This window comes from Gymnoscopelus braueri, assembly GCF_963280865.1.
Source record: "Gymnoscopelus braueri genome assembly, chromosome: 14".
Lineage (NCBI taxonomy): Eukaryota > Metazoa > Chordata > Actinopteri > Myctophiformes > Myctophidae > Gymnoscopelus > Gymnoscopelus braueri.
Genome location: NC_137619.1, coordinates 7,611,018 through 7,631,682, shown reverse-complemented (window position 1 = coordinate 7,631,682; position 20,665 = coordinate 7,611,018). Strand labels below are relative to the sequence as shown.

The window sequence follows — 20,665 nt, the reverse complement described above, 5'->3', positions numbered from 1 at the left end:
TAACTTTAGTTACAAGTTACTTTGTAGATTTTGATTATTATTACTAAACATACATTAACTACTTCAGCCCTATATACATTTCGGCTTTTTGAAAATAGCCGATCTACAAGCTCACACGCAACGCATTGTGAGCTTGTAGATCAGCTATTTTCAAAAGATTTGTATACATTTTACAAATTTGAAATAATAATAATGAATACTTTCTACTTTTGGTACATTTTGATACCAATACTTTTGTACTTTTACGCAAGTACATTTTCTATAGTATTTATTGCAGTATTGATACTTTTACTTAAGTACTTTTTCTGGTGAAAACAAAAATAGCCGATCTACAGTACAAGCGTTTTCCGGTATGTGACACAACGCGCAACCATATATAAATAGGGCATTACTGAACCGAACATATCATGACTCAATATACTAAGAATTGTGTGTTTGTGAAAGATCATTCAAATGACCCCCCCCCCCCTGTTCTTGTAGTCTTTTTTAGTATTTTTTAAATGTAACTGCTGTTTTAATTTCTTTGCCTAATAAAATATTCAATCAATCAATCAAACACAATTTAAATAAATGTATAAAGTGTTTTTAATTTAACAACATAAAAAATACAGGTATGTAGTCACTGTGCTCCAGGTGAGAGCGCTTTTCCTAGAACTTGGTAGCTTTTAAAGCAGTGGTTCTCAACCTTTTTTCTGGATCAGGGCCCACTTGTCAAAAAGTCGAAAGCTTAAATGACCACCCATCTGACCGCTTAACCCGGCAGCCGTGTTAAGTGGTCAGGTGGGCCTGTGGGCCCCAAGGGGTTGAGAGAGTCACCGGTTTAAAGTAATACTGTGTAACAATCATTTTGGTAGTGTTTTTGGCAACACCTCTGGTAGTAGGTCAGTTGTCATTACAGCGTCTACCTATAGTCGTTAGAAGAACTGCGTTACCCAGAATTCAGTTCCATAAAAAAAAAAACACCAAGTACCCGCTCCAAAACGAACGCTGTAGGGTCCTCCAGCACCAATGATAGTTTTTTGGGGGGCAAACTAACAACAACATTGTCAGAAACGGTATGCATAACGTCAATAAATACAAAATAAATAAATCAATACATTGCCGGTACATTTCCGTTGCCTGCGTCATTTTGGCATGAGTGTCGCGACTAAAATGGTGTTTAGATAGGTTGACCAAAAAAATAATAATACACGTTTATGTGGAATGGCTATTGTTAAAATAACTTAACCCATTCAGACCGGGGACGCATCTGTGTCATTTTAGATTACTTTGGCTATTCAAAAATAGCAGATCTACAAGCTCATAGCGTGGCACCGAGTGCCGTGCTACGAGCTTGTAGATCTGCTATTTTTGAAAAATCGTGAACATTTGTAACTCATATCTTTGCTTCCATCTGGGGGTCCCTGGAAGTAAATATTTTGAGATGGGGGTCCGCGGCCTCGGGTCTTAATGGGTTAATTGGAAAAGCTACACAGTATGACTTTAAACCAGTAAATAGGAGAACAGTTGAGAGATATACTGAGGCAGAACCAACAACGGTTCTGCATCCACAAGCTGGTCCCGTCTTTCGGCGAGTCGGTTGGATGAAGACGTGATGTCCTCCAACACTCCAATCCAGCCTGACGGTGTGTCGCGGGTACGACTCCCGACCCGGGAGTCGTACCCGCGAAAGGCATAAAAAGAAAAAAGAAAAAAAAGGTTGTGTTCAGTGGCCACTGAATCCTTTGCTGTGATTATTTGCCGGTCAGTTCAGTCAAATGGTCCAGTATGTCAGCCAGTATATGATTCATAAAAATATGATCCATGATTGTAGCCTCGCCACGATGTCACATCATGGCATGATGTGAAGCCCTTCTGTTAACCACTTTCAACCTGGCTATAAAATACAACGGTGCGACGCGTTGTGAACTTGTAGATCGGCTATTTTAACAGCGCAATCGCAATGTACGACGGAGTATAAAAAATAGGGCCTGAGTGGTTTAGAAGAGCCCCAGGAAAGGTTGGGTGGGTACTACTAGGGAGCAGAGCCAACCAAAGAGATATGGTCGTATCTATCCCATAATAAAACCACAGTACAGCACCAGGGGAGTGTTGCGGTGGTCCGTTGGAAGCCCCCCACATCATCACCTTAGTGTTTTCCTCAGTCTCACTGAGGAGTGGTCCTTTAGGGGGGTGCAGGGCCCCCTGGTGGCTGCTATGTGTAAGAGCAGTCTGTAGGGTCACACAGGCATCATGTCCTTTTTGATAGGAAAGATGTCCCAGGTCAGGCCGTCACCGTACGGGGCGTGGCCCGAGGGCAGCAGGACACGTGTGAACCAGTGACTAGAAAAGAGACCAGAGAGAAGAAGAGACAAGAGGTCTTTAGTGAAAATTCCCTACAGACACCAGGGCTTGTACAAAGGAGGTTCAACGTTCAAGGGATAGTTCACCCCCAAAATGACTTTTTTTCTGTCGATTAATCACCCCCCAATTCATGGATATTTTTTAGTTTTTGTCACATTCCTAAACCAATAATTTGATGACCGGCACCGACTGGTAGGAGACACAAAGAGTCTCCTTTGTGTCTCCTACCAGAACCGCTGCCTACCGGTCCGCTGATCATCAGATTATTGGCTTAGGAACGCGACAAAAAAAAAACAATATCCATGAATTCAAGTGTCCATGGGGAGACTAATCGATGAACTATACCTTTAAAGCTGCAATCTGGAACTTTCACATTCTAACAGGGGATTCAAAGCGGCAAAATCTCTGCGGCTGAGCTATAATACATAAAGCCTGTTTAAAGCTGAACGGCAGCTTTAAAACTGCAAGCTATGAGTGACCCAGGATTGGAAGCCGGGTCTCCCCCATGAGACACCAAATTTATACCACTCATCCAAGAGGCAATCCTGCGCTTGTACAGGGGAAATATTGCACTTTTATGACATTCTTGCAGGGCTACTTGTTAACCAGAAGGTGTCCTTCCCTATTGGTTCTCAAAGTGGGGTCCGGGGACCCCCAGGGGTCCTTGGGTGGGTTCCAGGGGGTCCCCAGCAAAATGTGTTAATATAGCATCACAATAATTTTAACCTTTTATACTTTGGCTATTCAAAAATAGCAGATCTACAAGCTCATAGCGCGGCACTCGGTGCTGCGCTATGAGCTTGTAGATCTGCTATTTTTGAAAAACGTACTCTACCATATAGACTGGTTAAAATAACGTCTTTTCATTAAAATAAGTTCCGGATTGCAGCTTTAAGGTGAGACAAGCGCGAGGGATCACCTTCTCTTCTCCACTCCGAGGAAGACCTTCCAGTTATTCAGTTTGCCGTAATTGAAAGGGTTCCTGTATGCCTGGAGGAGGAGAAATGCATTCAGAATCACTGTCACCACCTTCACTGCAGAAAACCTGCTTCTTTTAGGGTTTATTATGGGTAATTAAAATGAGAATTCCGGACTAGCCTTTTTCTTACCTTTATCTGATGTTATTATATCCTAGAACGAGTGCTACAGTAGAAAATGTTCATAACTCCATCCCCAGTCCACCGCAGCTAAAAATGTGAGCGGCTGGTCCTTGCACTAAACCACATATTTTTATCGCTCGAATTTTTTTATATATCTGACGACAGTTCATGATGACAGAAACTTGTCCCAAAAGGGCCGCCGTAGTGTTTACAAGCGGACTTGGATGAAATCACGGGTGAAATCTCGTCTTGCGAGACTTCTGGAGGGACGCATCTAACACAAACACTGTGGAGAGTTTTCTGTCAATATACGTCAGATATCTACAAAAAAATGAATCTTCGAGAGATAAAAGCGCAAGGACCATCTTTCACGTTTTTAGCTGCGGTGGGCGGGATGGTTATGAAAATGATCTACTGTAACACTCGTTCTAGGATATAACAACATCAGATAAAAGGTGAGAAAAAGTCTAGTCCGGAGTTCTCCTTTAAGAAATACACACAGGAATGTTCATATAGTATTTTTCATGATCTGTGGATTCTCGTCAACAGTCAACATGCTCACCCTGCCCAGTTTGGCGAAACGTTTGGCTTCTTTGCCGTTGATGTGTCTCTCGATGCTGGTCTCTCCCCTGGATATGAGGACCGCGTGCCAGGAGGCGAGACCCCCAAGAGCCACGCCCACCGTGCTGAAAAGACCAATCACAATCGACTTTTCATCAGCAGGCAATTAACTCTAGCGTCCCTATTTTACGCATGTTGTTATAGCCGAACATTTTCACGTTTTCTTTCTAAAATAGCAGATCTACAAGCTCACAAAGTGACGCGATGCAAAGTGCCGTGGGCTTGCAGTTCGGCTATTTTCGAATAGTCAAACTATAGACAGACAGATAGACCTTTACTGGGGGAAATTCAGTTGTTTATGGCAAATAAAAACGTCTTGAATTTTGAAATGGCAGTACCGCAGTTATGAAACACATGACCGTATATTAACAACTATAAAACATAGGGCTTAAGCGGTTAATAAATAGTGACACGCGCCGTGATGGGTAGATATGCAACCAACAAAAATGGGTCCGCGACCCAGAAATAGGTCCCGACCCACTATTTGAGCCAGCGTGAACAACCATCATTTACCTGGTAAGAACCCACATGTAGATGATGCTCTTGTTCATCATCTTCTCCTTGAATGTGTACGAAGCAGGTGTCTGATAATTGCTCTTCATGAAACAAACAAAACCAAAAAATGACATTAAATAACAGGCACATTTTAAGGTGTTGTAATATTTCTTTGATAAAATAAGTGTTAAATAGTTCTATATTCTGATTGATATGAAGTGTTAGCCAGGGGTCTCCTCATCTCTCCAGCACTTTATTTAACAGAATATATTTGTTTAGGTTGGGATACCAATTTTATCCTATCAGGTGAGAGAACTCATACAGTAGCAGGAAAGTTATGAAACTAACAAAAAAACAGCAAACAAAATTGGAACTGGAACACTAAGCTGATAATTGATGTTTGTGGGGTTCTGTCTCCTGACTATAAAACTATAAAACTGGTATCCTGAACTGAAAATGAATCTTCTGTTTAACGAAGAGCTGAAGAGACAGGAAGACCCCCGTTACTGAACCAAACGAGATTTTACCCCAAAAGAAAAGCGTAAAATGAAAAATCATCATAATCATACAGTTGCTGTCAGGTGAGCAGCTGTGGTAGTACCGTACCTGTCCAGCAGGGAGCAAGCCTATGAGGAGTCCCATCCCCGTTACTGGCACCCCTGGTTTTTCCAGATCCATGTGTTTAAAGCGCTATAAGAAGAACAAGCCCACGGAAAGACGACACACCCACAGTGTTATAGACACAGACGATGCATGTTAGCAAAGCAAGGCAAGGCAAGGGCACAAGTAAAAAAGAAAAAGAAGAAAAAACCCAGAGGGAGAGGAAGGGCCAAAAGACAGAAACCATTAAGTAAACTATATCACATGTACATCGGATGACACACATATGTATGTATGTAAGCTGCGGTGTAGAAATTCCGAACACGTGTTCTGTGAAATCCTAAGCATGTATCCGTCTCACTAGGGATGTCACCATTACAAATTGAAGTTGACGATTAATTGTCACACAAATAATTGCGATTAACGATTTAATTATGTTTTTGCCATTGAACACAATTTAAATTTCGGTTTTTATATTTTTTTACTCAAACTGCACAGGGCAGATACAAAGACATTATTGACACATTTAATAATTATATATAAATAGCAGAAATAGCTGATCTACAAGCTTGTATAAGCTTGTAGATCAGCTATTTCTGCTATTTTTGGAAAATGTGTGAACATTCTTCAACATGGAAACGATGACGACGATTATGCAAAAATAAGTGTGATTATCTCAAATAATTGCGACAGGCCTACCGTAAGAATGGCAATATACTGCAGATTGTTTTAACTACTTAGCAATCAATCCAAAAACAAGTAATCAACAGAATAATCGCTAAGAAGAAGATATTCGATAGTTGCAGCCGTACTATTTGTACTTGCAGGCACATGAAGCACATATCGTCACTGTCGGGGAGAAACCTCGTATCTACAAATTTCTACTTTTTATGTTTTTTTCATCATGTAATGCCCTACTTCGTCATACAAGAGTGTCACACAAAAATAGTTAAAGTAGCAGACCTACAGTACAAGCAGACCATGTAGATCTGCTATTTTACACTATTTCTGAAGATTTTCATTACATTTCCTGAAGAATAACGGTTTTGGACATACAAGGTTTCCACCCTACGGTGAGGACGTTGAGCAAGGCACATTAAGAGACAGACAGAATTAACAGGCAGTATTGTGGTGCGAGGGTGACAGCCCGGGTGTGAAGGTTCTCACCTCCAGAGCGTGGTAGGCGTCTAAGAACAGGTTCCTGCCGCTGATGCTGGTCCAGAAACAGCCCACGGTCATGAAGACCATGAAGGAGAAGAAATAGCGGTGGTTGAAGTGACCCACGCAGTTGTTCAACCACGCTGGTAGAGGGGATTAAGAAATATAATCCAAAAAACACACCATACTGTCTCTCTATGAATAAAGTCATGATATCTATTTTTTTAAAATATTACATTATTAACACATTGGGTGCCAGAGGTTTATTAAAATATTATACTTTGAGTGCCAGGACTTTTTAAACATTTTGAACCTTTTTCAAGTAGTCACAAAATATTTTCAGTGATCACTGTCCTCACGGTGATCCCCTCATTACACACATACAGGTCTCGTACAATCGGGGGGAAAAAATTTAAAACATTCGGAAATCCATTCCATAGTTGCAGCCAGTTCAAAATAGTTAAATTAACATTGTAAAAAAAAAAAGTGCACAGGAGCCGAGATACAGGTTTTTGAAGTCATAAGTTAACCAGGAGGTGGATTGGAGTCTAAATCTTGTAGGAGTGATATTTCCTGTTGCTGTGAAGGAAAAAAAAAAAAAAAAAAAAAAAAAAAAAAAAAAGTAATTATTTTTTTTTTTTTTTCAAAAACCGTATATATACGGTTTTGGCACTCAACGTTAGTATGCGCAAAACCGTATATATACGGTTTTGGCACCCAATGTGTTAAAGCTGCAATCTGGAACTTTTTTTTAAATGAATAAAACGGTTTTGTTTTTAACCAGAATGTAGAGTATGTTCATTCAATATAACTAGTACATCTGCAGTGGTCTCCCTACTCATCCATTGAGACATGTAGACCTGTGTGGGGTAGGACTACTGGTCAACGAGCAGTGCTGCCTGAAGCGTAATTTCTCTCCTGGACAAGAAGGGATTCCCTCTTTGAGAGCGGTAAGAAGGACCCGGGAGTCCCAGGTAGGAATGAAACTTACAGACTGCAGCTTTAAAAAAACAACAACAACTAGAAAGTAACCCAGTCAAGAGTACAAACAAAGGATACGACAGTGATGGTCCATTTTCACGATGCACCTGTAAAATTCAAAAGGTGTATATTGAGCAGTGGTGGAAAAAGAACTCACATTTTTTACTTAAGTAAAAGTATCAATACTGCAATGCCGAAATACTCTGTTACAAGTCAACGTCCAGAATTCTTGAGTAAAAGTACAAAAGTATTGGTATCAAAAGTGAAAGTACTTATTATGCAGAATGTCCCATTCCCAAGTCAAAATCTACAAAGTAATTAGTGACTAAAGTTTTAAAATAATTGTAGTGGAGTAAAAGTTCAATATTTGCCTCTGAGATGTAGTGGAGTAGAAGTAAAAGTTCCTCAAAATTGTACTTAAGTACAGTACTTGAGTAAATGTACGTAGTTGCTTTACACCGCTGGTGTTGAGTGTAACAGTCTGTGTGGGTATTCAACCAACGATGCTGCATAACGATGAGAACCACTCACCTGTTGCAGATGCCACAGTGGTGTGTCCTGGCTGGCTTAGGAAGGATGCACTTCTTGCAGACGGAGACAAATGGAATGTCGTTTTTAACCTGCAAGAAAGATTTCAGTGATCATACTGACACCTCAAAGTTAACATATTTTCTTATATTTTTAAGCCCATTGCTGTTATTAAAAGAATCCCTAATAAACAAAATATGTCTTAATACATTATAATTGCCCTCTACACCTTGAATATTTTTTCATCTTTTACTCAATAGGGACAACTACCGTCACAAGTCATTTGTTCATATATAATATTTTTTTTAATTATATTTCACTGACGAAAACTAAATAAAAACTAAGCTATGATGACTAAAACTAAGACTAAATATATAGACAATTTCGTCAACAAATAAAGACTAGACAAAAATGTTTGTAGTAGTAGTTAGTTAGTTTAGTTAGTTAATTTATTTCGGTTATGATTTCTTTTTAAAACAAAGCAGTTGAACATACAGTACAACTTACTACGTACAACTTGGTAGAACTAAAAGACAAGTCTTTTATGTTTGGTTGTGCTCGAGTGTTGCGCTCTGAAAATAGCCGATCTACAAGCTCACAACGCCTCGCGCTGCGACGCGTTGTGAGCTTGTATATCTGCTATTTTCACCATGCAACCAAGTGTAAAATCAGCCATTGCAACACCATCAAGGCACCAAGAAAATACATTTTAGTCGACTAAATCAACTGTAGATTTAGTCGACTAAAATCTTATGATATTTACTCGACTAAAACTAGACAAAAACTAAAACATTTCAGACGACTAAAATATGACTAAAACTAATTGGAATTTTATTTAAAAGGCTATGACTAAAACTAAATAAAAATGTGCTGTCAAAATCAACACTGGCCCATTACCGTAGGAGTGCTGCCTGGGGAAGTCCTAACGGCTTTGTAATAGTGGAAGGCGATCATGACGAGGTTCCAGTGTCCGTAACAGAGGTGCCACGCTATCCATCCTGGGGAGTAAGTATGGCAGACCATCGGCAGCAGAATGGTGTAGGCTATCAGCACGATGGAGCTGGTCAGAACCACCACCAGAAACACAAACACCTGGGAGACGAGGAGGGGAAAGGAAAGAACATCACGCTGTGTTGGCACAGCATTGCACACAAACAGTTTACACGGATGCATTAACCACAGACACACGTGGCAGCACCTTGTGTCCTTTTAGATTTTAGCATTGGCTATTAAAAAATAGCAGATTTACAAGCCATGGAGATCTACATCTACATTACCTGGTTCTTACCAGGTAAATGATGGCTCAAATAGTGGGTCGGGACCCATTTCTGGGTCGCAAACCCATTTTTATTAGTTACAAAATAATAATAGTACAAATAAATCTCTTTTTTCATTTTCTTACAAAACATTTTTATTATTTCAAAAGATTTTAAAAATGTCAACAAATCTAAATCTTTCAGAAAAATAAAAGGACAAAAATCGAATTTCCATGTAAATTTTTTTCTTTTTTAAAGAAGTTGTGAAAATAGCCGATCTACACGTTCTGCGCTTGTAGATCGACTATTTTCACTTGTTTGGCTCCCGGGGAGACATCAAATGTTTCTTTTGTGTCTAGAGCTAAAAAGGTTGCGAACCTCAGCTCTCTGCTATTTTTGAACATTTTAGAAAAGTCTTGAAAGTGTGAGAACTACTGGTTTAGGGCACGGTGGTCACACCACATGTTGTGCTACCTGCGGGGTGGAATCTGCCAATGCTTTTACAATGGGAATGGTATGGTTTGATGGTCTTTCCGCATGTCGCGCACACCTTGCGTTTATGCGCTCTATATGCCTGCTGGTACATGCCATACAATACTGGCAGCAAAAAAAACTATGGTTGAACCATGGCCGTGCCCTTAGAGGGCATTTGTCGGCCTCGGGTCTTAATGGGTTAAGGAAAATAATGATTACTTCATCCACTACTGGCATACACACTCACACACACAAAAACACACAAACACCCTCTCTTACCGCCCCAAACCAGCGGGTGATACGATCGACGGTCCAGAACACCGGCTCGAAGACCGAGTCGAAGACCACGTCAGAGTCTGTGAGGGTGTTGAAGGTGAGGGACCGGACCAGCAGCCTCAGGTAGTCCCACAGCTCCCTGAGGCACAGCGGCAGCCTGCTCCGTCCTCTCCTGCTGCACGAACGCAGCCGCATGCAGCGCAGCGAGCCGCCTGGGCACCACCACCGCATCCCGCCTTCTGAAATAAAACACACACACACACACACACACACACACACACACACACACAGTGTTGATTTAGTTTTAGTCATAGTCTTTTGAATAAAATTCCATTAATTTTTGTCATATTTTAGTCATCTGAAATGTTTTAGTTTTTGTCTACAGGTGATTTAGTCGACATAATGTATTTTGGCGTTGCCTTGATGACGTCGTAATGCCTGATTTTACACTTGGTTGCATGGTGAAAATAGCCGATCTACAAGCTCACAACGCGTGAGCTTGTAGATTTGCTATTTTCAGAGCGCAACATCCGAGTGCAACCAAACATAAAATGATTTTTTTTTGTTCTACTGGATCTCTTCTCCACTAGATCCCTCCCTGACATTTTAGTCTAGTTTTTATTTCTTGACGAAGTTGTCAATATATTTAGACTTAGTTTCAGTCATCATAGCTTAGTTTTTATTTTGTTTTCGTCTGTGAAAAAAAGGTAGTCGACGAAATCAACACCGCACAGAACACGGATATGGATCAAATAAAAGGAGTGCTGTACTTTGCCGAGGGGGGGGGGGATTACTTTTCTGTATTCACCCAGTAGATGGCTGCTCAGATAAAGGCTTGGTATGTTTTTGTATTATTAGCTATAAATGTGTCTACTGGGCTGGCACTCACCCTTTTATGATTACGTTAAGTGTTAACACAATTTGTATGTATTGCCTTGTCCAAATGTTCCCCTGAAAAATCTAAAAATACTGTAAATGATGAAAATGAAAATAATGAAAAAAGGCTTGGTATCATCCTATTATGCAGACAAAATGCAACAAGATGGATGTAGGTACAGTATATCAATTAGGTTTATCCCTTGTTATATAGGCCATCACATTTCTGAATCCATGCATAAGCTTGCGTAAGCTTAATGGAAAAATACATGCAATATGCATAGCAATCCCATTCCATTTCATCACAACCTCTATATAGGTTCAAGGTATTTCAAGAGGGTAAGTGAATTACGGTAAAAAAAAGAAAGAGAAAGACAGATAGTAAGTGGTCCAATCAACAGAACAGACCATCTTGCTCTCCAACATTCCAGTCTGATGGGTGACACAGGGTGGAGTCTGCTCTGATGCAAGTTCAAGTTGTTAGTATATTCAGCAGAAACGGTGTCAAAAGGGGAGGTGACACAGTGTGCGGACTAACTTCCCTTCCTTTTCTAATGTAGTATATTCAGCCCCATTGCCTCAAGTAACTTTATGAACATTATATTAAGATAAGAGAAATGCAGGTGTCACAGCAGCAACAGCACAGTGACAGACTACAGTAAGTCTACAGCCAATGAAAATAAAACAAAATAACATTGACTTAGATTCTGACACAAGACATCTGCACTGGAATGAGTAGATTAAAATAATACACAGCATAGTGGATATAAGATTTAATATCTATGTACAGTCAAAGTGTCATCAGCCCTTCAACAGGGAAGTGAGCATCTGGGTAATATATACACGTTATGCTGTCAACAGTGAATATGAAAGAATAGAGGACCCCAATGGAAACAAGCCATAGGCTTTCTTGGGTTTAAAATCCTCTTAGCAGACCTTGTATTGAACTGTACTTTCCTGTGCTTTTTTTTTACAAACTGCTAATAAAGTATTCAATCATGCAATCAATCAATCAATCAGGCAGACAGACAGACAATCAAAGATAAAATCATATAATAACACTGTAGTCACAGCAGCAGTTATCCTTAACAGCATCAGTCTAGGTTCTCATCCTAGTAACAGTACACTACTGTAACTGTTCACACAGTGAGTGAAGTGGAAAGTCATGGTTAATGAACATCTATTGATCAAAAGACAACACATCTCGTTGGAGGCGACGTCACATCAGCTTCAACCCTTCTAAATCCCCATTGTTAGGGTATTATGTTTTCCCACTGAAAAAAAATAAAGCTGTACCGCTGGACGCTGAGCCTGAGCCCCATCGTCCCAAACGTCACGTTCCATATTATTTCACATGAATAATAATAATACTCACTGATCTACGACCACCGCGAGAAGAACACCTGGTCACTCACACCTGGTCACACCTGGTCACATTGTCAACCACAAGGTGAAGATCTGATTTATTCTGGCATGTTGAGAACGAAGGAGAGGCAACCAAACACCAGAAGGCAGAAAAACCCTAACCTAGCTTCACCAGGCTTTCCGCAGCACCTGTGGGAAGCCTGGTTCCTATTGTGAATTAACTGGTGTGATCCGGTTTAGAGCCCGCCTACTGTATCCGGTCATTTGCATGCACACATACATGCAATAAACGTTTCCGTATCCGGTATAGACCCAGACCGGATTAGTAACTTGATCCCCCAGTCTACCAGAACAGCCCTGACAGGAAAGTCCTCAACTCCGATGGATGCGCATGCGCCGTTGGCGAAAGGCCTCATGGGAAACTGAGTCAGGAACTGAACGTGTTTCCCTGAAAAACAACAACAAAACACTATCACCACAACTACAAGAAATAATGTGATAGATATAGATTTAAAAAAAACGTATTCTTACATTTTATGTACACCGGAATGTGATTACATTGTCTTTAGCATGATTAGGCTATTGCAGTGGTGTAAAGTAAGTAAGTACATGTACTCAAGTACAATTTTGAGGTATTTTTTTTAATTTGCTGGAGTATTTACACATTTCTGTACTTTTACTTCTACTCCACTACATCTCAGAGACACATTTTGTACTTTTACTCCACTATAATTATTTGAAAACTAGATTTAGATTATTATTACAAAACATACATTAACCACTTATTAGCCCTATATACATTTTGGCAATTTGAAAATGTGACGCGCATTGTGAGCTTGATCTGCTATTTTCAAAAGATTTTTAATACATTTTATACATTTGAAAACTTGTACGTGAAATGGAGCATTCTGCATAATGAGTACTTTCTACTTTTGGTACTTCAATTACAATTTGATGCCACTTTTGTACTTTCACTCAAGTACATTTTGAATTCTGGACTTTTACTTGTAAAAGAGTATTTCTATACATTGCAGTATTGATACTTTTACTTAAGTAAAAGAAAAAAGAAAAGTAAAAAAAAAAGTAATTTTTCCCACCGCTGAGCCTGGTGGGAGTTGTAGTTTTTACGTATGCAGCTCGCCCTCCACTTGCCTCACACGTGTAGAGTCTGTTGAAGGGATTTCAGCTGCTTGTTATTATTTGCATGTCTTTATTTCATCAATCATGTCATTTAGTTTCAACTTTGACGTGCATGCTGCTGATGCAGAAGATGTTAATGATGGGGATGTAGTTCACACAGCGGACAATGCAACTAAACATGTGAGTATATAAACGTTACTCTAGTTGAGGTGTCGCTTGTCTCCTGTCGGCAAGCGACAGGAACAAGCGACAACTTTACTGTTGTATTTATGCAAATTCTTCTGATGTGCTGATATAAAGCCTATATATATAATATATCCAAGCTTAGCTCATGCTAGGTGGCTAAGGCTAAGTGCAGTGGTGGAAAGTAACTAAGTACATAAAAGTATTGTACTTATAAAGTACAAATTTGAGGTACTTTTAATGTACTGTATGGAGTATTTCCAGTTTTCAATACCTGTACTTCTACTCTGCTACATCTCAGAGGCAAATATTGTACTTTTTGCTCCACTACAACATTAACCACTTCAGCCCTACTAGTACTTAGGCTATTTGAAAATAGCAGATCTACAAGCTCACAACGCGTCGCACCATCTGCTATATTCAACAACAAAAAATTATACGTTTTAGACATTTTGAAAAGTTGTGAAATAGGACATTCTGCACATTGAGGATTTTACTTTTGGTACTTTAAGTATATTTTGATGATTAATTGGAGTACTTTTTCCACCACTGGCTAGGTGTCACTATAGCACCTTCAAGTTCACACCAACCTGAGAGATTACCTTTACACAGACTACAGATGACGAGAACACACACACACACACACACACACACACACACACACACACACACACAACCCCTCTCTAATCAGTGGTTCTTACAGTGGGGTCCTTGAGGGGGTTCCAGGGGGTTGGTAGGTGCGTTCAGGTTCTTCAGGTTCTTATGTTAAGTTTCTTTGGTTTATAGTTTCTTTGGTTTATAGTTTTGATGTAACGCCCACCTGAAGTTACTGGCTTTTAATAAAAACCCATAAAAAGGCTGCAAACCCTTGTTGCTGGTGGTTCTTGGGAGAGGGGGTCCCACTCTTTGTGTTGCGTCTTAAAGATCCCCTAGGCCGGGGCATAACACTGATAAATGGGTACTCTCTTCTGATTGGATGAAATTTGCAACCCACCTGATAATGTCAGCTGCAGAGACAGGGAGATCCCTGTTACTGTACAAACATTCTATAGCAAGCAATTACTAATTACTTAATTATAATCACAATTTGGAGATTTACCTTTTTCTTTTTTTGGGGGGGCTTTTTTATGCCTTTATTTAGAGAGGGAAGGGAAAGTAGGCTGACAGGAAATGGGGAGAGAGATGGTGGGGTGAGTGACACTCAGCAAAGGTCGTCGGGAACGGGACTTGAACCCGCGACATGCTGTTATTGCAGCCTAGGGTGCCTGCCTGGACCGCCACGCTACGGCCGAGATTTCACTTTTTGTTGTAGCCAAAACATATTACTTGTCCTAGCATCTACCCAAATCTGTTTAACCACATTAACCTTATAATAATATAATTGGCTATTTGGAAGTAGCAGGGTTATTATTATTTTTTAATCTTGAACTTTTTAGAAGAAGGCCGATGCACACGTCAAAGGTTGGTGACAGGTGCGTAGGACAAAAAGTGCATAATTAGTCCATGAGCCGGAGCCCCAAAATTGAGCAATGATTATCGAAAGAGTGGGCAAAACTATACCCATATTAAATTGTTTATAGGGTCAATATAAGTAAATAAATATATGATAACCTTTCCACAGGAGCAGCTTTTTCATATTTATCACACATTTTGTTATTTTCCCCATACATGCATGACAGGTGAAAAAATGATAAAATTTAAAAAATAGTTATCATAATGAAACTTCCCCAGTTGATTACTTACATGAAGACAATGATTTATCGTATTACAAGTTTTCTGAAATTGTATATTTAAATATGCAAATCTTGTACAAATCACATATTTTCAGATGGGAGTCTGCGGCCAAATGCATATTAATTTGGAGACCTTTGAAATGGAAAAAAGTTTGAGAATCAGTGCTCTAATCGTGTGTCCTTTTTCAAGGTTTCCAAGACAACAACAGACAGCAAACCGGCAGAGCCACCGGCCAAAGAGGCCAGAGAGCACCATCCACCGTCAGACCCTGGTCCTCTGCTCATGGACAGCGTGTCGGAGACGGTGCGCGTGGGCGCTCTGCCTCCCCTCCACTTCCTCAACGAGTCGGTGCTGGAGCAGACGGCCGCGGAGAGGGAGGACGGGGAGAACATCCTGTCTCGCACCGCCGCCCAGCGGTCCGACCTCATCTCCGGGGTGTACGAGGGAGGCCTGAGGGTGTGGGAGTGCACCTACGACCTCCTGGAGCTGCTGGACCGGGACGGGGAGACGTTCGCGGGGAAGGCGGTCCTGGACCTGGGCTGCGGGGCGGCGCTGCTGGGGATCCTGGCTCTGAAGAGAGGAGCCAGGCTGGTCCACTTCCAGGTAGGCCTGACTGCAGCTAGCGATTACTTTTCAGATTAATAATGAATAATTAAGCACATTTCTTTTTTATTATTTTTTATTTTTTATAAACAAATCAACGTGAGAACTTTTATTTATTTTTTATAATTGACTATTAACCAATTTAGACCTGAGACTGATTCTACAAAATGTCTTTTAGATCCTAACAGTTTTCTGAAAAACTATTGTTTCTATATCATTGGTTCTCAAACTTTTTAATGTCAAGGACCTCCACAATTATATGTATTTGGCCCGCCAACCCCCATCTCAAAATATGTTGTTCCAGGGACCCCCCAGAAGCAAAGATTTGAGTTACAAATGTTAAAAAATAACGATTTTTCAAAAATAGCAGATCTACAAGCTTGTATATCTGCTATTTTTTAATAGCCAAAGTGTAAAATAATGCTTTTTAGCTCAAATCTAAAAATGACACAGATGCGTTCCCGGTCTCAATGGGTTAAATTGATTATTCTGATAAACCACTTAATCACAATTTCTTACCTACTTCTAAAAATAGCCCATCTAAAGGCTCACAACGCATCGCAACGTGTTGTGAACTTGTAGATCAGCTATTTTCCTTTTCTTATTTTGAAAGAGAAAGAAATGCATACAAAATTCACCCCTCCAAATCGATAATCGGTTTTGTTCAAATCGCTTAGCGGATATTGTTTCAAATCAATTAAATCGATTAGTTCAAATAACCGTTGCACCCCTTCTTCCAGGATTACAACAGCACGGTCATCGACCAGCTCACCATGCCCAACGTGTTGCTGAACTGCGAAGATGAGGAGGAGGAGGAGGAGGAGGATGATGACGATGACGATGACGATGACGACGACGACGAGATCAAAGAAGAGGACGAAGAAGAAGAAGAAGAAGAGGGCAAGGGGAAAGCGAAGAAGAGGGTGAAGGAAGGTGAAAGTCCAAAAGAAACGAAAGCCAAGAAACGGGAGGAAGAGGAGGACAGCGAGCCGGCACTCAAGAAACGAGCCCTCGACCCCTCCTCCCAGCATGCGTCGGTGGCCAGGTGTCGCTTCTTCTCCGGCGACTGGACCACGTTCCTCGCGCTGCTCCTGAAGGAGGACCCGTCGCCCAAATATGACATCATATTCACCTCGGAGACCATATACAACCCCGCGTACTACCCCGCCCTCCACGACACCCTGCACAGACTGCTGGCCCCCGGCGGGCTGGTCTACATCGCCACCAAGGCCCACTACTTCGGGGTGGGGGGCGGGCTCCACCTGTTCGAGGCGTTCGTGGAGCAGAGGGGCGTTTTCGCCGTGGATCGTCTGTGGGATTTGAACGAGGGGCTTCGGAGGCACGTGGTGGGCCTGCGCTTCAAAAAGACCAAAACAAAGACCTCTTGAATACTGTGGCGAGACCTTTTTTTTACTGTACAGCCAGTATGTAGTGTAATGTGCCTTCAATTCTACACGTTTTCACCTTTTTGAAGGTGAATGTGAATGTTTTTTACTCTATCGCACAAGGGTGTCGTGTGCCATCAGCTAAGTAGCTTGTAGATCAGCTCTGTTTGGCAAGCGACACCGTCGTACTACGGACTATAAATTAGGCCTCAGCCCCCTTTCATAACATGGCATATATCGTCTCTGTCGGGTGGAAAGTTAAACCTCATATTATGTCCAAAACGTGTTACTTTTCAGGATTCAAATTCAAAAGTAGCAGATGCTAAAGATGCTCGAAACGCGTCACTTTGCGCCGCGTTTCGAGCTTGTGGATCTGCTACTTTTTTTATGCTGTTGTGTGGCGCTGTAGTATGATCAAGTAGGGGGCGTTAATTTAAGAAAACATATAAAATACGGAGATAAGAGGTTTCTGCCTGACTGCGATGATATGCTAGTTTGCCAAGAAAGAGGAAGCTTTAATTTAAATGTGTAACAGAGTAGGGTGTGTGTGTGTATTACAGAGCCTTCATGAACTGTGCTCCCAGTCTAGGATGAGAATAATAACCCTAATCCATACGATTTAATAATCGTAAAATAACGTTGTGCCCTGTTAAACCAGTTTAACAGGGTTATTTGAGTTTGAAAACACAGCACACTGTATTGTATTATGCTCCCGTGGATATTTATTATAAATGATTGCCACCTAAGGTGGTATTTCGAACGTCTAGCTCCTCCTCGGTCTGAGGAAGAGCTAGACCGTGGTGGTAATAATAAATATCCATGTTTTCTTGTCCTGCACCTGGCATTGTTTTGTTTGGATGCCTTTGTAAACTTTTCTATTTTAATATGAAAAAAATGCATATCCACTTGACCCCTTGTGTCCGTATTCTGGCTTGAACATTATGCGAAAATGGAAGATTTACAAGCTCACAAGCTTGTATATCTGCTATTTGGGTTAAAGATATTTGGTGTAGAGGGAAAAGGGGAAGGGGGCCAAGTATAGACCCCTGGGGGACTCCGGTCAACAAAGAATGTAGGCTTTAAGTGCGAATAATGATTTTTTTCCCTTTAATATAGTGACAATAGCAGATCGTGTCACTAGCTCGTAGATAGGCCATTTGTTTTATGCCACCATTGTACGACGAAGTGTAATACTGGCATAAGACTTAAGTGGTTAACCCATTCAATCCCGGGAACGCATCTGTGTCATTTTAGATTTCTTTGGCTATTCAAAAATAGCAGATATACAAGCTCATAGTGCGGCACTTGGTGCCGCACTATGAGCTTGTATATCTGCTATTTTTGAATAATTGTGAAAATTTGTGCAAATCTTTAAAAAAAAAAATATATATATATATATATATATACACCGGTGTGTGTATATATATATTTACACATTTTTAACTCAAATCTTTGCTTCTGGGAGGTCCCTGGAACAACATATTTTTAGATGGGGCTCCGTGGACAAATACATATCATTTTGGGGTCCTTGACATGAAAAAAGTTTGAGAACCAATGATATTATAGCAACATACGTTTTTTTTTCAAAAAAAACTGTTAGGATTTAGAAGGCATTTGTAGAATCCCCAGAAGCAAAGATTTTAGTTAAAAAAAACATATAGGCCTATATTCAAAGATTTGCACACATTTTCACGATTTTCTCCCCAAAAAAATGCAGATCTACAGTGCCGCGCTATGAGCTTGTAGATCTGCTATTTTTGCCTTGCCCAAAGTATAGTTAAAAAATCTAAAATGACACGTTCCCGGATTGAAAGGGTTAATCAGACTAATTTTGATTTAGTCGATTATAGAATATCTATTACACATTTTTTGTGCTGATTCTTTGATATAAGACAATGAACTATCATAAAAAAAAATTACCTGCTTGTTGAACGTTGTATTAACCTACTTGAGCAAGGATTAAGTCGGTAATTGGCTCTAAATGTCGGTTTCGATCTACCTTAAGCCCCAACCTAAACCGCCTCTCGCCTTGCTTCCTACATATTTGAATATGTCAGCGTGCCAGTAAGTGAAGTGCAGTTGAAAGGGGGTTGTTACGGGGTCCTTAGATGCATGGGGAGGAAAGAAAGGAAATGGGCTCAGTGACCTTTTGCGAGTGATTTCCCCAGCGTTCAAACAGCAGCATGAAAGCCACGCTTGTTACTGAAGTCCGGCTGCAAAATGTCAATTGCAACTTATCCCACCGGCCCAAGGATGTAGTTTGAAAGTGGATTCTAGAGTCAGTGCACATCAATGAGTGCGAGGTTCTGTGGGGTTCTCTGTATCTTATTTTAGTAATGGTCCTACACACTGTTAAAAAGAGTGTACGGAATGGTACCAAACGGACCCATTCATACACTCGGTTACAAACTGATGAATTAGCACTTAGGATTTTACTGTGTATGCTCTGGGAATGTACCATCAGTTTGGTTTTTGGACCTATTTTTAATCAAGCTGCATCCATGTATCTGTTTTCGTACGCACAGTGCCAAACGGATGAGCTAATACACTGAATGTACTGGACAAGTAGATGTAAAATATTTTTTTAATTCAAGGCACATCCTCCGTGTGTTAGAGAGAAAGAAATGTGATTCTTTTGGGAGGTAAACACTCGTGTGGAATCCCCTTTTTCTCTTCAGATCACAGGAAGCCATAGATTTAAAGCAGACAGGGATATTCTGGGGAAGTTTATGTTCAGTACCGGACCAAACCGGTTTCTAATATCCCACTTATCTGGTTGATAAGATGAGGGACATAATGTAGTTTAGATATGGCCGTTGTTGTGCAGAAACCTTGCATCTCCATATTTTAACATTATTTATACTGTATTTTCTCAAATGAATGCGCTAGTTTGTCGTACAAGAGTGTGGCGGGGAGGTAGCAAAAATAACCGATCTACAAGCTCATCGTGACGTGCTGTGAGCTGGTAGATCAGCTTTTTTTTGCTATTTTAGAAAAGGCTTCAAAGTGAAAGTTTAAATAGTTAAGTGTGTCTGTGGGTTTTATAAATATTTTAACAAATGAAAAGTACAAACAACAGCTTGTGACTAAACAATAACCACATTGGATCCATTGCTACGCAGGGACTTTTTCCATTTCCTGAAAAACAATGTTGTTGGACATACAAGGTATGACATACAACGATATGGGACTTGCCAAGCGGTGAAACAGCAATAATAATGTGTTGCTTTTATTAAGACAATGGGTCATAACTTCCTGATTCAGTCATGTGATTGTTGTAGCTATATTACTGTATGCTCTACTCATTTGACACACACACACACACACACGCGTCATCAATGTCCATTTTAACAGGAGCCTTGGCGTAAACAACGTTATTTTTTTGTTTGGTCTTATGAAACGTGTTTCAACGTGTGCGTGTCATTTGAAACACCTGAATTAACATCCCTGTCCATACAAACAACTCCTGAATGGGCCTTATCCAAAATGTATCAGACTCTGACGCAAGCAATAAATGACAAACACGATTGAACAAGTATTTTTCTTG

General features: G+C 40.5%; 2 protein-coding genes across 6 annotated transcripts; one reads left to right on the top strand and one right to left on the bottom strand.

Annotated features, from left to right (window-relative positions):
- Positions 1-539: 539 nt before the first annotated feature.
- zdhhc16a (zDHHC palmitoyltransferase 16a) lies at positions 540-12,416 on the bottom strand. 4 transcript variants are annotated; one of them, XM_080449326.1, is made up of 11 exons: positions 12,354-12,416; positions 9,836-10,071; positions 8,724-8,918; positions 7,830-7,918; positions 7,377-7,405; positions 6,327-6,460; positions 5,166-5,249; positions 4,578-4,660; positions 4,006-4,129; positions 3,263-3,333; positions 540-2,322 (listed from the first exon to the last, which is right to left on the bottom strand). In XM_080449326.1, exons 2-11 carry the CDS (start codon positions 10,061-10,063, stop codon positions 2,220-2,222), a joined length of 1,140 nt encoding a protein of 379 aa, XP_080305452.1. In that variant the 5' UTR covers positions 10,064-10,071; positions 12,354-12,416; the 3' UTR covers positions 540-2,219. The 4 variants fall into 4 exon arrangements, with proteins under 4 accessions (XP_080305452.1, XP_080305450.1, XP_080305451.1 ...); XM_080449324.1 differs by lacking the exon at positions 12,354-12,416 and adding an exon at positions 12,084-12,220; XM_080449325.1 differs by lacking the exon at positions 12,354-12,416 and adding an exon at positions 12,080-12,213.
- A 206-nt stretch (positions 12,417-12,622) lies between these two features.
- On the top strand, positions 12,623-18,189 carry LOC308100190 (histidine protein methyltransferase 1 homolog). Of its 2 annotated transcripts, XM_080449143.1 has the most exons (4): positions 12,623-12,674; positions 13,309-13,393; positions 15,320-15,733; positions 16,474-18,189. In XM_080449143.1, the coding sequence occupies exons 3-4, from the start codon at positions 15,413-15,415 to the stop codon at positions 17,119-17,121; spliced, it is 969 nt and encodes a 322-aa protein (XP_080305269.1). In that variant the 5' UTR covers positions 12,623-12,674; positions 13,309-13,393; positions 15,320-15,412; the 3' UTR covers positions 17,122-18,189. The 2 variants fall into 2 exon arrangements, with proteins under 2 accessions (XP_080305269.1, XP_080305268.1); XM_080449142.1 differs by lacking the exon at positions 12,623-12,674 and having other exon boundaries at positions 13,236-13,393.
- Positions 18,190-20,665: the final 2,476 nt, after the last annotated feature.